This window comes from Babylonia areolata, chromosome 27 (assembly GCF_041734735.1).
Source record: "Babylonia areolata isolate BAREFJ2019XMU chromosome 27, ASM4173473v1, whole genome shotgun sequence".
Classification (NCBI taxonomy): Eukaryota; Metazoa; Mollusca; class Gastropoda; order Neogastropoda; family Buccinidae; genus Babylonia; species Babylonia areolata.
This window is the reverse complement of record NC_134902.1, coordinates 9,513,596-9,528,119: the sequence shown is the minus strand read 5'-3', so window position 1 is coordinate 9,528,119 and position 14,524 is coordinate 9,513,596. Positions and strand designations below refer to the sequence as shown.

At 47.4% G+C, this 14,524-nt stretch overlaps 1 protein-coding gene across 4 annotated transcripts in view; it reads left to right on the top strand.

Moving 5' to 3' along the window:
• Positions 1 to 1,141: 1,141 nt before the first annotated feature.
• The window catches only part of LOC143301203 (epidermal growth factor receptor kinase substrate 8-like protein 2), a 216,393-nt gene continuing 203,010 nt past the window's right edge, over positions 1,142 to 14,524 (top strand). For all 4 annotated transcript variants that reach the window (XM_076615325.1, XM_076615324.1, XM_076615323.1 and 1 more), the window contains exons 1-3: positions 1,142 to 1,238; positions 7,345 to 7,434; positions 9,574 to 9,701. In XM_076615325.1, the coding sequence (XP_076471440.1) occupies positions 1,148 to 1,238; positions 7,345 to 7,434; positions 9,574 to 9,701 (309 nt within the window). In that variant the 5' untranslated portion in view covers positions 1,142 to 1,147. The remainder of the gene's footprint in view (positions 1,239 to 7,344; positions 7,435 to 9,573; positions 9,702 to 14,524) is intronic.

Sequence of the window (14,524 nt, the reverse complement as noted above, 5' to 3'; positions counted from 1 at the left end):
CACACACACACACACACATGATTTACCACTCCAAGCATCATTAATACATTACACTTCATTTTTACACAAAGAAATTCATGTTTTTTCAGTTTTAGTTTTAAGGGAGTGTCACCACGGCTATTTGAGAAAAAAGAAAGCCAAAAGAATGAAATAAGGAGCATATGCCTGGCCTACGTAAAAATCCAAGGGGTTGGTCTGTAGTCAGGCCATGAGGGATGGAGACAGGGACCAGAGTTCGAAGTGTGTGCCTGGACAGATGCCGTTTCTCCGGAATATGGATTAACTGAGACACCGTAGAAACAAGATTTTTTTTTTCTTTCATTTTCAAAGATACACTGTTTTCAGCATTCCTGAGCAAAGATGAAATAAACGTATGCAACATGTTTAGTTTTCGAAAGCTTTTTCAGATCACTTCTACAGCAATAAATTTTTTTATCAGATTCGGACATGGCATTGACAACTTGAAGATAAAAAAACGTTTCTTTCAACTTAACTCTTTGGACATGCCCTTCCTCTCTGTGACAGTATGAAAGAAAACCTCATTTTTATCACGTTTTGAAAATTACAGATAAATCAAGATAAATGTATCGTCACATGTCAAATGATCGGTATAAGGACAGGCCCGGCGCTTCTTTTTTTTGTGGAAGTGTCTGGGTTTGTTCCAATGTACCTTTTATTTACCTGTGTGCTAGCTGAATCGGTAGCGTAAGCAGCACTGACTTGAAGTTGTGTACCTTGTGAATGGAGAGAGTTACCACTCTTTACTATTTTGTTAAATGTATCGTTAGATTTACACAGGTTGATTTAAATTGTCCTGTTGATGTAGGCATATGGTGTACACGGCTGTTGTGAACGAAACCGCTATTGTCACAAGAGACAATGCAGTGTGTCTTTTCAATGCACTGAAATACTGAAAATTCTTTTCAAAATAATGCAACTCGCGTGTCAAACATGCAAGAGAGAGAGAGAGAGAGAGTGTGTGTGTGTGTGTGATGCGCTGGTACTTGTGTCTTTTATTGTAAGCTCTTTGGGTTTGACAGATTAAGCGCATGAAATGCTCAGTATTCATATAATGGAGATGATGGTAGTGGTGGTGATGATGGTGGTGGTGTTAGTGATGATGATGGTGATGGTTGACAGGGACGAGATGAGGATGGAGGAGGACCTGTACAGACGACCTGTCCGCAGTGGAGGGCCCCGCACCGCCCCAGACCGTTTCAACAGTGACCACTTTGCGGGTCAGTCATTTACCACAATGTCTCTGCCCTGTCCTGTCTCTCTCTGCACTGTTCTCCTGTCTCTCTCTGCCCTGTTACCCTGTCTATCTCTACCCTTTCTCTCTCTCTCTCTCTGCCCTGTTCTCCCGTCTCTCTCTCTCTACTCCCCCCTCTCTGTCTGTGCCTTGTCCTCCTGTCTCTCTTTGCCCTGTTCTGTCTCTCTCTGCCATGTTCTGTCTCTCTCTGCTCTGACCTGTCTCTGCCCTGTCCTCCTGTCTCTCACTGCCCAATCCTGCCTCTTGTTTCCCTGTCCTCCTGTCTCTCTGCCCAGTCCTGTCTCTCTGCCCAGTCCTGTCTCTCGCTGCCCTGTCCTGTCTCTCGCTGCCCTGTCCTGTCTCTTGCTGCCCTGTCATGTCTCTCGCTGCCCTGTCATGTCTCTCGCTGCCCTGTCATGTCTCTCGCTGCCCTGTCCTGTCTCTTGCTGCCCTGTCCTGTCTCTCGTTGCCATCTCCTCCTGTCTCTCGTTGCCATCTCCTCCTGTCTCTCATTGCCCTATCCTCCTGTCTGTCGCTGCCCTATCCTCCTGTCTCTTGCTGCCCTGTCCTGTCTCTCACTGCCCTGTCCTCCTGTCTCTCGCTGCCCTGCCCTGTCTCTCGCTGCCCTGACCTGTCTCTCTCTGCCCTGTCCTGTCTCTTGCTGCCCTGTCCTCCTGTCTCTCACTGCCCTGTCCTGTCTCTCTGCCCAGTCCTGTCTCTCGCTGCCCTGTCCTCCTGTCTCTCTGCCCAGTCCTCCTGTCTCTCTGCCCAGTCCTCTCGCTGCCCTGTCCTCCTGTCTCTCTGCCCAGTCCTGTCTCTCGCATTCCCTGTCCTCCTGTCTCTCTGCCCAGTCCTGTCTCTCGCTGCCCTGTCCTCCTGTCTCTCTGCCCAGTCCTGTCTCTTGCTGCCCTGTCCTCCTGTCTCTCTGCCCAGTCCTGTCTCTTGCTGCCCTGTCCTGTCTCTCGCTGCCCTGTCCTGTCTCTTGCTGCTCTGTCCTGTCTGTCTCTGCCATCTCCTCCTGTCTCTCGTTGCCCTATCTTCCTGTCTGTCGCTCTGCCCAGTCCTGTCTCTCGCTGTCCTGTCCTGTCTCTTGCTGCCCTGTCCTGTCTCTCGCTGCCCTGTCCTGTCTCTCTCTGCCCTATCCTCCTGTCTGTCGCTGCCCTATCCTCCTGTCTCTTGCTGCCCTGTCCTGTCTCTTGCTGCCCTGTCCTGTCAATCGCTGCCCTATCCTCCTGTCTCTCGCTGCCCTGTCCTGTCTCTTGTTGCCCTGTCCTGTCTCTCGCTGCCCTATCCTCCTGTCTCTCGCTGCCCTGTCCTGTCTCTTGCTGCCCTGTCCTCTCAATCGCTGCCCTATCCTCCTGTCTCTCGCTGCCCTGTCCTGTCTCTCGCTGCCCTATCCTCCTATCTCTTGCTGCCCTGTCCTGTCAATCGCTGCCCTGTCCTGTCAATCGCTGCCCTGTCCTGTCTCTTGCTGCCCTGTCCTGTCTCTCGCTGCCCTGTCCTGTCTCTTGCTGCCCTGTCCTGTCAATCGCTGCCCCATCCTGTCTGTCGCTGCCCTGTCCTGTCTCTTGCTGCCCTGTCCTGTCAATCGCTGCCCTATCCTGTCTGTCGCTGCCCTGTCCTGTCTGTCGCTGCCCTATCCTCCTGTCTCTCGTTGCCCTGTCCTGTCTCTTGCTGCCCTGTCCTCCAGTCTCTCTCTGCCCTGTCCTGTCTCTCTCCGCCCTGTCCTGTCTCTTGCTGCCCTGTCCTCCTGTCTCTCGCTGCCCTGTCTCTCACTGCTCTGACCTGTCTCTGCCCTGTCCTGTCTCTCGCTGCTCTGTCCTGTGTCTCGCTGCCCTGTCCTGTCTCTCGCTGCCCTGTCCTGTCTCTCACTGCCCTGCCCTGTCCTGTCTCTCTCTGCCCTGTCCTGTCTCTCACTGCCCTGCCCTGTCTCTCTCTGCCCTGTCCTGTCCTCCTGTCTCTCGCTGCCCTGTCCTTTCTCATGCTGCCCTGTACTCCTGTCTCTGTCCTGTCGCTCTCTGCCCTGTCCTGTCTGTTGCTGCCCTGTCCTCCTGTCTCTTGCTGCCCTGTCCTGTCTCTTGCTGCCCTGTCCTGTCTCTCTCTGTCCTGTCCTGTCTCGCTGCCCAGTCCTGTCTGTTGCTGCCCTGTCCTCCTGTCTCTCGCTGCCCTGTCCTGTCTCTCTCTGCCCTGTCCTGTCTCTCGCTGCCCTGTTCTGTCTCTTGCTGCTCTGTCTCTCGCTGCTCTGACCTGTCTCTGCCCTGTCCTGTGTCTCGCTGCCCTGTTCTGTGTCTCGCTGCCCTGTCCTGTCTCTCGCTGCCCTGTCCTGTCTCTCACTGCTCTGACCTGTCTCTGCCCTGTCTTGTCTCTCGCTGCCCAGTCCTGTCTCTCGCTGCCCAGTCCTGTCTCTCGCTGCCCAGTCCTGTCTCTCACTGCCCTGTCCTGTCTCTCACTGCCCTGTCCTGTCTCTCTCTGCCCTGTCCTGTCTCTCACTGCCCTGCCCTGTCTCTCTCTGCCCTGTCCTGTCTCTTGCTGCCCTGTCCTCCTGTCTCTCGCTGCCCTGTCCTGTCTCACGCTGCCCTGTCCTGTCTCTGTCCTGTCTCTCTCTGCCCTGTCCTGTCTGTCGCTGCCCTGTCCTCCTGTCTGTCGCTGCCCTGTCCTCCTGTCTCTCTCTGCCCTGTCCTGTCTCTCTCTGCCCTGTCCTGTCTCTGCCCTGTCCTGTCTCTCTCTGCCCTGTCCTGTCTCTTGCTACCCTGTCCTCCTGTCTCTCGCTGCCCTGTCCTGTCTCTTGCTACCCTGTCCTCCTGTCTCTCTCTGCCCTGTCCTGTCTCTCTCTGCCCTGTTCTGTCTCTCACTGCCCTGTCCTGTCTCTCACTGCTCTATCCTGTCTCTCTCTGTGCTGTCCTGTCTCTCACTGCTCTATCCTGTCTCTCTCTGTGCTGTCCTGTCTCTCACTGCTCTATCCTGTCTCTCTCTGTGCTGTCCTGTCTCTCACTGCTCTATCCTGTCTCTCTCTGTGCTGTCCTGTCTCTGACTGCCCTGTCCTGTCTCTCTCTGCCCTGTCCTGTCTCTCACTGCCCTGTCCTGTCTCTCTCTGCCCTGTCCTGTCTCTCACTGCCCTATCCTGTCTCACTCTGCCTTGTACTGTCTGTCTCTGCCCTTTCCTCCTGTCTCTCACTGCCCTGTCCTGTCTCTCACTGCCCTGCCCTGTCTGTCGCTGGCCTGTCCTGTCTTTCGTTGCCCTGCCCTCCTGTCTCTCTCTGCCCTGTCCTGTCTCTCTCTGCCCTGTCCTGTCTCGCTGTCCTGTCTGCCTGTCTCTCTCTACTCTGTCCTGTCTGTCACTGCTCTGTCCTGTCTCTCGCTGCCCTGTCCAGTCTCTCTCTGCCCTGTTCTGTCTATCACTGCCCTACCCTGTCCTGTCTCTGCCATGCCTGTCTCTCTTCCCTTTCTGCCCTCTGTCTCCTAATCCTCTGCACTATCCTGTCTCTCTGCCCTGTCCTCTCTCCGTTCTCTCTCTTTGCCTCATCCTACTGTCTTTCTCTGCTCTCACATGTCTCCTTACTATCCTTCTGTCTCTCTGCCCCGTCCTTTCACTCTCTGCCCTGTCCTGTCTTTCTCTTCCCTGTCCCCTCTCTCTCCCTCTCTCTGACGTGTCCTGTGCAGTCTCTGTCTTGACCTGTCTCTCTCTGCCTTGTCCTGTCTCTCTGTCCTGTCCTCTCTCTATCCTGTCCTCTCTCTCTCTCTCCCTCTCTCTGTGCCCTGTCCTCTGTCTCTGCCCTGTCCTCTCTCTGTGCCCATCCTCCTGTCTCTCTCTGCTTTGTCCTGTCTCTCTCTCTCTCTCTCTCTCTCTCTCTCTCCCCCCCCTCTCTCTCTCCCTCTCTCTCTGCCCACCCTCTTGTCTCTCTCTGCCTTGTCCTCTCTCTCTCTCTCCCTCTCTCTGTGCCCTGTCCTCTCTCTGCCCCATCCTCCTGTCTCTCTGCTTGTCCTCTCTCTCTCTCCCTCTCTCTCCCTCTCTCTCTGCCCTGTCCTCTCTCTGTGCCCCATCCTTCTGTTATTATTATTATAGTGGTACTGGTAATAATTATGATAATGATTATGATTATTGTTATGTATATATATATTTTGTTGTTTTTGTAACATATATGATGCAATTCATCTTGTGATATGCCTTTCCTCTTTCCCTCTCTCTGTATCTCTTTCTTTCTCCCTCCCTCCCTCAATATCTCTTTCTTTCTCTCTCCCTCTCTCTCTATCCCTTTCTTTCTCCCTTCCTCTCTCTATATCTCTTTCTCTCTCCCTCTCTCCATATCCCTTTCTTTCTCTCTCCCTCTCTCTGTGTCCCTTTCTTTCTCCCTTCCTCTCTCTATATCCCTTTCTTTCTCTTTCTCTCTCCCTCTCTCTCTATCCCTTTCTTTCTCCCTCCCTCTCTCTATATCCCTTTCTTTCTTTTTCTCTCTCCCTCTCTATATCCCTTTCTTTTTCTCTCACCCTCTCTCTATATCCCTTTCTTTCTTTTTCTCTCTCCCTCTCTATATCCCTTTCTTTTTCTCCCTCCCTCTCTCTCTATCCCTTTCTTTCTCTGTCCCTCTATATCCCTTTCTTTCTCTCTCCCTCTCTCTATATCCCTTTCTCTTTCTCCCTCCCTCTCTCTATATCCCTTTCTCTTTCTCCCTCCCTCTCTCTATATCCCTTTCTCTCTCTTTCTCCCTCCCTCCCTCTATATCCCTTTCTTTCTCTTTCTCTCTCCCTCTCTCTATATCCCTTTCTCTTTCTCCCTCCTTCTCTCTATATCCCTTTCTCTCTCTTTCTCCCTCCTTCCCTCTATATCCCTTTCTTTCTCTTTCTCTCTCCCTCTCTCTATATCCCTTTCTCTTTCTCTCTCCCTCTCTCTATATCCCTTTCTCTCTCTTTCTCCCTCCCTCTCTCTATATCCCTTTGTCTATCTTTCTCCCTCCCTCCCTCTATATCCCTTTCTTTCTCTTTCTCTCTCCCTCTCTCTGTATCCTTTTGTCTATCTTTCTCCCTCCCTCTCTCTGTATCTCTTTCTCCCTCTCTCTATATCCCTTTCTCTCTCTTTCTCCCTCCCTCTCTCTTTATCAGTATATGCCTTTCTTCCCCTTTCTCCCTCCCTCTCTCTTTATCAGTATATGCCTTTCTTCCCCTTTCTCCCTCCCTCTCTCTTTATCAGTATATGCCTTTCTTCCCCTTTCTCCCTCCCTCTCTCTTTATCAGTATATGCCTTTCTTCCCCTTTCTCTCTCCCTCTTTCTATATCCCTTTCTTACTCTCTCCCTTCCTCTGAGTGTGTGTGGTTGTTTTCCCATTGTTTTGTTTGTTTAAAATCAATAGTAAAATTGTTACATGCACAACTTAAACTTTGATATTTGTAATAATGATATGATCTTCATTATTTGTGCTCTTTTTTCTTTTCATTTTTTGCATATGACAGTGTTGCCCTGTACGCAAAAAACATCATCTTTATCTTCAGTAATAAAATCTTGAGTCCTGTTTATCTTTTCTGCATATCTTTGTATATCAGTCTCTCTGTGTATATATCTCTGGAGCTCTCTCTCTCAGGCTGTTATCTGTATATGTTCAACATCTTTACTATTTTCACATGCACTAGTTTTTCACAATCATGTTCTCGTACCTTCTCCATATGCCTACACACACACACACCACACACACACACACACACACACACGCCACAATTTAGTGGTAGATAAACTGCATCAGCTTTGGAGTCTGCAGACAGGAAAGCCCTGAATGAGTCTGCCCACCCCATTTAGAAATGTGCACACTGTTGTTTGTAGATCATGCAGCATTTGGTTGATGTGTTGAAGTTCTAATTCTTCCCTTTACTTCACATCATTTGCTGCTTCCCCTTTCTATGAGATCAGTGTTATGGTGGCGTTTCTTTTTTTCTTCTTCTTTTTTTCCCCCTTTTTTTGTTCTTTTTTTCTCCTCTGAATCTCACTTCCAACTTATTCCTAATTGTCTCCAGCTGCCTGTTGTGTATTTACCCATCTCTCTTTAAGCATCACTGATGTTTTGATTGTGTCTAGATTGATGGACTAGTTAATTTTGTGTACACAGATCAGAACAGTCTGTCAGACTTCAACAGTTCAGAGCCAGCCTTTGAGTTGGACCATCTGGCCACATTTGCTGCCGGCAGTATCAAGAAAGGTAAAACAGTCATATTCGTCTCTGTACATGAGCAGAAACAATCCTATGTGTAATTGACAGTTGGTTAGGAAGTGTAAAGAAAGGGGATACTCCTGTCAACATAATGGGTTAAAGAAAAAGGAGTGTAAAAAAAAGGAAAAATCCTGTGTATGTGATGGGTGGGTATGGGTGTAAAGAAAGGGAATAAACCTGTGAATGTGGTGGATACATGTCTGTCTGAGTGTGTTTGTGTGCATTCCTGAAATCTGTTTGAATGACACAGGAAACGAATGATGAGTGTCCAGTGGCAGCCATCAGTTGGGTAGAGAGGATAGGTGCTATATAAGTATCCATATCAATCAATCTATCAGTGTGAAAGGGTGTAAAGAAATGGAGTAATTCTGTATGAGTGATTGGTGACATTTTTGAGTGTAAAGAAAGGGGATAAACCTGTGTGGTGTACATGATGTGTGGGTAGAGATGTAAAGAAAGAGAATAATCATGTGAAAATTATGTGAACAATTACAGAAGCATATGGGGTGTAAACATCTACAGTTTACTTGTGGAATGTAACTGTGAAACAACAGGGGCTTAGGTGAAGTGTAGGGGGACAGGTAAGGTGTAGGGGGTGGGAAGTGTAGAGGCACGTGTGAAGTGTAGGGGGACAGGTAAGGTGTAGGGGGTGGGAAGTGTAGAGGCACGTGTGAAGTGTAGGGGGACAGGTAAGATGTAGGGGGTGGGAAGGGTAGAGGCACGTGTGAAGTGTAGGGGGACAGGTAAAGTATAGCGGGTGGGAAATGTAGGGGGACAGGTAAGGTAAAGGGGGGTGAAGTGTAGGGCTGGACAGGTGAAGAATATGGGGACAGGTAAGGTACAGGTGGAGGGAAGTGTAGGGGGACAGGATAAATGTAGTGGGACAGGTGAAGTGTAGGGGGACAGGTAAGGTAAGGGGGACAGGTGAAGTGTAGTGGACAGGTGAAAGTGACAGGCAAAGTGTAGAGAGACAGGTAGAAGTGACAGGTGAAGTGTAGGGGACAGTGAAAGTGATTGCTGAAGTATAAAGGATAGGTGAAATGTAGGTGGACAGGTGAAGTGTAGGGAGATAGTTAATATGTGGGGTGACAGGTGAAGTTGAAGTGTAGAAATGGGTAAAAATGACAGGTGAAGTGTAGGGAGAGAGGTGAAAGTGACAGGTGAAGCAGTTAGCATTGTGGACCGACAGCAGGTTCGAATCCTAGTGGAGGTGGGTTTTTTGGCCTGCAGCCAGCTCCTACCCTGAATTGAGTGCGCTGTGGGCTTAAATGGGAAGACTGGGACCACACATTCGAGTATCATCCACTTCATGGATGCGTCATTGGGTGGGTTGCTCTAATTTCCTAACCAACACTGCATGTATCTGTATCTCTCAGACCTGGTTATTGCCAGGATATCATTATGACAGGAAGCGTAGAGTACAACCTTGTCGCGTAGTCCCAAACCTAAATGGACCTCCACAGCAGCATCCTCCTCCTCCTCCTTCTTCATCATCAATATAAAAAAAGAAAAGTCCTAAATTATGTAGCCTTTCATGCCCTGCTGTCATGGTGACCTCGGTTTCAATACCCCTTCACTCCCATGTTTGGGGTGAGTCTTGTCAAAGCCTTCAGTGTCGGCAAATTCATGAGGGGGCTGTTGTTGGAGGGATGTGGTAGCGGTCTCAACACAGGGAGGGACGCTCACTCAGTCTGGCTCTGTGACTAAGCCATTATTGTCATCAGGGGGCTTAATAGGTGGTGTCCAAAGTACATTTAATCAGAACAGGCAATACTGAACACCACCAAAGTGACTCGGCAAAAGTGCAGGGTCTCTTCTTGTGTGTTGCCTCCTGGCAACTTAACATCCATGATTCTCTGTGGACTGCTGACACTTGGACTGTGATAGATGAACCCTGGTGTAGCTGTGTATGGGTGACTTAGAATGAGCAGTCTGGGAGTAATGCCACTGGAACGGTGCAGATGAAGGGGCAGCAAAAGAAAAACATACAAAAAAGTGACAGATGAAGTGTAGAGGGACAGATCAAGTGGAGGGAGGCATGAAATGAAGGGGGGCTTGTGAGCGTAGGTAAGGATAGGTTGCTGGCACATGTAACAGGACTGGTGTTGACAGGTGAGGTGTTTTCAGGCACGATGCATGTGGAGGATGGACTACGCAAACTGCGACAGATGGAGAACACGACAGGGATTTGGACAATGCGTTGCGTGCTGCTGGTGGAACGACGCTTCCTCGTCATTCTGGACAAAAACTCTGGGGTAAGTGAACAAAAACTCTGGGGTCTGCAGGTGTACCCTGGGGGTAAGTGGGGTGGACAGAATGAATGTAGTAAATAGACAAAAACTTGAGGAAAGCAGGTTTACCCTTGCAAAACTCTTTGTAAGTGGGCAAAAACTCTGGGGTAAGCAAGTGTACCCAGGGGTAAGTGGGGTGGACAAAAAGCTCTGGGGTGAGAAGTGGAAAAAAAAAAGAGCGTCTGTGGAAAGTGGGATAGACAAAAATTCTGGGAAAGTGTACAAAAACTCAGGGAGAAGTGGAGCAGACAAAAACATGGGCAGATAAGATAGGGTAAGTAGACAAAAATTCAGTAGGAATTGACAAAAACTTTGGGTTAAGTGGGGGGGACAAATACTCTGGGGTAAGTTGGGTGGACAAAATCTCTGGGGTAAGTGGGATGAACAAAGATACTGGAGTATGTGGGGAATGGACAAAAACTCTGGGGGATCCATGCTCACCATATTTATTTTTGATTTGTGTAGAAATTGTCTATCATGATACGAAAGAATAGTGAAATTAGTGGCATACAGGTTAATGCTAATGAACTTTTGTTGTCTCAGTTTGCTGATGACACATCTGTGCTTGGATGGTAGTGAAAAATCCTTTGGAGAATGTATAAGAGTGTTACATTATTTTTCAAGCATTTCTGGTCAACATTGATACTGAAAAAACAAAATGTTTTTTGACTGATTGATTGATATGGATACTTACATACGCCTATCCTCAGTCAGAAACCAAGCTCTAAACGCTGTACAAACACAGGGTCATTTACACATCGGCTGCCTACCTGGGTATCACACGAAGGGGGTTCAGGCACTGGCAGGTCTGCACATATATATGGAGTGGAGTGATGGCCCAGAGATAACGCATCCGCCTACGAAGTGAGAGAATCTCAGTGCACTGGTTTGAATCACGGCTCAGCCGCCGATATTTTCTCCCCCTCCACTAGACCTTGAGTGGTGGTCTGGACGCTAATCATTCAGATGAGACGATAAACCGAGGTCCCGTTTGCAGCATGCACTTAGCACATGTAAAAGAACCCCCGGCAACAAAAGGGTTGTTCCTGGCAAAATTCTGTAGAAAACCCACTTTGATAAGAAAAACAAATAAAAACTGCACGCAAGAAAAAAAAAGAAAAAAAAAAAAGAAAAAAAAAAGGTGGTGCTGTAGTGTAGCAATGCGCTCTCCCTGGGGAGAGCAGCCCAAATTTCACACAGAGAAATCTGTTGTGATAGAAAGAAATACAAATAAAAATACAAATGTTGACCTGGGAGATCGGAAAAATCAGTTGTATCTGGTTTGGTAGTATGAAGCACTGTACTGTTCGCTATTTACATGATGAAAACTTTTGTTGGAATCCAGGTATTTTCATAATTTGAGGTGTACTCTTTTGTGTTGATCTGAATAGAATTGTTGATATTAATTTTGAAGGTAAACTTAAAAAGCCCAAAGATTGATAAATAAATGGAATTTAAGACAATTAATGCCTTTTGGATAAATAACTGTTCTGAATCATTAGTTCCCTTGTTTACATATCTATTTATGACATTGCCGGACCCACCAATGCAACCACTGAAGGGCATTGAAAATGCTGTGCTTCAGTTCCTTTGGAACAGTAAACATTCAAAGATTTTTTTAAAAAGTGTCATTTGTAAAAGGTATTCAGAAGGTGGTTTGCAAATGGTGAATGTAGATATTTGTTTTTCTGCATTAAAAATTACCTGTTTGTATCAACTGAAATGCTCAACAGACTTTCAACATTTTGTTTTTGACTTGTTTCCAGTTAGGAAAAAAATGGATAAAATTGGTGAAGAATATTCACAGGTTTGCATGAGACATTGCAACAACATGTTTTGGTGGGATGTTTTGAAACATTACAAGAAACTTCATAAATTATGTATTCCAGTGAATGTAGATGAATTCATGGCAGATTTTATCCATTATAATGTAAATGTTTTGAGGGGTGGTAAGACTGTCTTCATTAACCAGTTCAGTGCCAGAGAATTTTGTATTAAAAAAAAAAAAAAAAAAATATATATATATAAATATATATATATATATATATATATATATATATATATATATATATATAAGTGCTCTCCCCTTGCCAGGGAGTTTGAGGATTTGGGGGTAATAAATTAAAAAAAAAATCTAGCACAAAAGCTATGGGAGATTCAGAAAGAAAATACATGTTTTTGTGAAGGAAAATGAATGTAGATTCTGCTTCTGGAGCAGTGTAAGGTATATGATAAGGAAACCTCTCGCCTCAGTAACAGGTATTCTTTTTCAACCCTGCCAGATTCTGCTGTGTGAAATTCAAGCTGCTCCCCCAGGGACAGTGCAACACCAGAGTGCAGTACACCCATATTCTAAAAAAAAAAAATCGGTCTGCAAGCATATTCATTTTACTGGATTTTTCTACAGAACTTGTGTGCTCCTTATGTCCTGACGATAAATGCATTGCTTTGAGATTCTTATGTGGAAAACACACACAGAGAGCAGCATGGGTCTGTGTAGTGATGGTGAAGGGACAGAGGTGTGCTATCAAGTCGTGAGACTGGTGCAGTGTGTAGTCAGGGCTCTCCAAAAAGAAGTGGTGTTATTGTACTGCATTTTATTGTATTGCATTCAGGGAGAGGTAGTACCTCTGGTTGGGAGGCTTGCTGGATCCTTTTCAGGGCTGCTCGTCCACCTTTGGTCCTCACCTGTCACTCAGCTCTCACTCCAAGAAGCTATAGCATGCACAGCAGTCATATCCTGGTAAACCATCTCGGCAGACGGACCAAACCTGGTGAGGGTAGCCGACAAGTCTCAAACTATTAGTGAGTTATGGATTGTCTGCCTAGAGCATGTAAAGATTTGACTCAGCGGATTGCATGGAGGAAACCACCAGATTGGTTCAGTGGGCAGAAAGGTGAACCCAGCAGAGCATCATGGAGCACGATCAGTGCAGTGTGAGACATGTGGAACACTGCATCAGTCTCCATCCCCAGCCGTCTTGACCTGGTCTTGCAGTTGGATCCTGATGGTCTCAAACAAGAGAGTAAGGTTGACGTTGTGCAGCTCTTCTTCACTTTAAACAAAGTTATTGTGCAAGTCATTAAGTCTTCCATCCCATCCCATCCTATCCCATCCCATCATCCCAAGTCCTGTGGTGATGGGCTAGTGACAACGTGACAGGTGTGGATGCTCCGGAAGTTGTAGCCACAAATCTGTACACAGGCAGCTCAGGCCATAGGGTTGTCCTTCATCAGAAAGGAATGGCAGTGGAGTTCGGCAACCCCCTGAGCGACTGAGCAGTCCTCTGAACAATTGCTTTGCTCACCTCAATGGCATGAGGAAGGGGCTAGAAAAGGTGCCCTAAACATTGCCTGTTCTATCTCACCCTGGCCAGCAAACCATGACTGTTAGGGATCCCATTCAGCAGTTAACGCAAGAAAGAAAGAAAGAAAGAAACCATCAGAACCGAGGACCACTCCTCTCACCCTTGCAACATGACCACTCCTCTCACCCTTGCAACATGGAATGTCCACACTCTGGTGGACAGAGATGGCACAGAGAGACCTCAGAGGAGAAGTACTCTAGAAGAGAACTCACCAGATACAACATCGACATCACAGGCTTGAGCGAGACCCGGCTGGCTGGTGAGGGCGAGCTCTGTGAAAGAGGTGCTGGCTACACCATCTTTTGGAGTGGGCATGGACCTGAAGAGCGATGAGAAGCAGGAGCCAGCTTTGTTGTGAAAACCTCCCTTGTTGGCAAGTACTTTTAAGGGCGTGATTGATTGTCTGATGACACTGAGAATCCCCCTTTCTTGAGGACGAAAGTTTGCGACCATTGTCAGCATGTATGCTCCTACCATGACCAACTCCAGTGAGATAAAGGACAAATTCTATAAAAAAACAAACTACACTTTGTCATGGTCACTGTTCCAAAAGCAGACAAGCTCATTATCCTTGGTGACTTTTAACGCAAGAGTGGACTCTGACAGCATATCCTTTGAAAGATTGATAGGAAAGCATGGAGTTGGAAACAGCTACTGCAGCGGTCTGCTTCTTCTGCATACTTGTGCTGAACATGGCCTCCTCATCACCAACACAGTCTTCTTCCTCCCTACCCTCAACAAGACATCATGGATGCACCCTCACATCTCACTATGTCATCATCAGAAAGAGTAACAAGCAGGATGTACAGGTGACAAGGGCAATGTGTGGTGCATAGTGCTGGACTGACCATTGTCTCATTGTCTCTAAGCTCAAAAGACGCCCTCAAGGCATGACGACTGAACATCAACAAGCTGAAGAGCATTGCTGCCAAACAGTTGTTTGTTGACATGCTAGAAAAACGCCTGGAGTCCATCTCTCTGGATGATCAGAATGTGGTGGAAGCAACATGGGTATCCCTCCGCAACACAGTGTACAACACTGCTGTTGAATGCCTTGGTCACATCACCAGAAAACACAAGGACTGGTTTGATGAGAGCTACACAGATCAAACTGTTGCTTGATGAGAGACATCGCATCTACAGAGCTCACCTTGATGAGACCCAAAGTCTATTGCAAAGAAAGATGGTCTGAAGAACATAAGGAAGACCGTCCAACAGAAGCTTTGCATGATGCAGGATTCCTTGCTGAGTAGCAAAGCCAATGAGATCTAGGGCTTTGTGACATGCACGACATGAAGAACTTTGTTTCCCTGAAAGAAGTCTACCATCCTACCTCCTCAGGCTGCTTCCCCCTTCTTAATTAATGCTGACAGGATGACACTTCTAACGGACAAGGACAAGATTCTGGAAAGGTGGGCT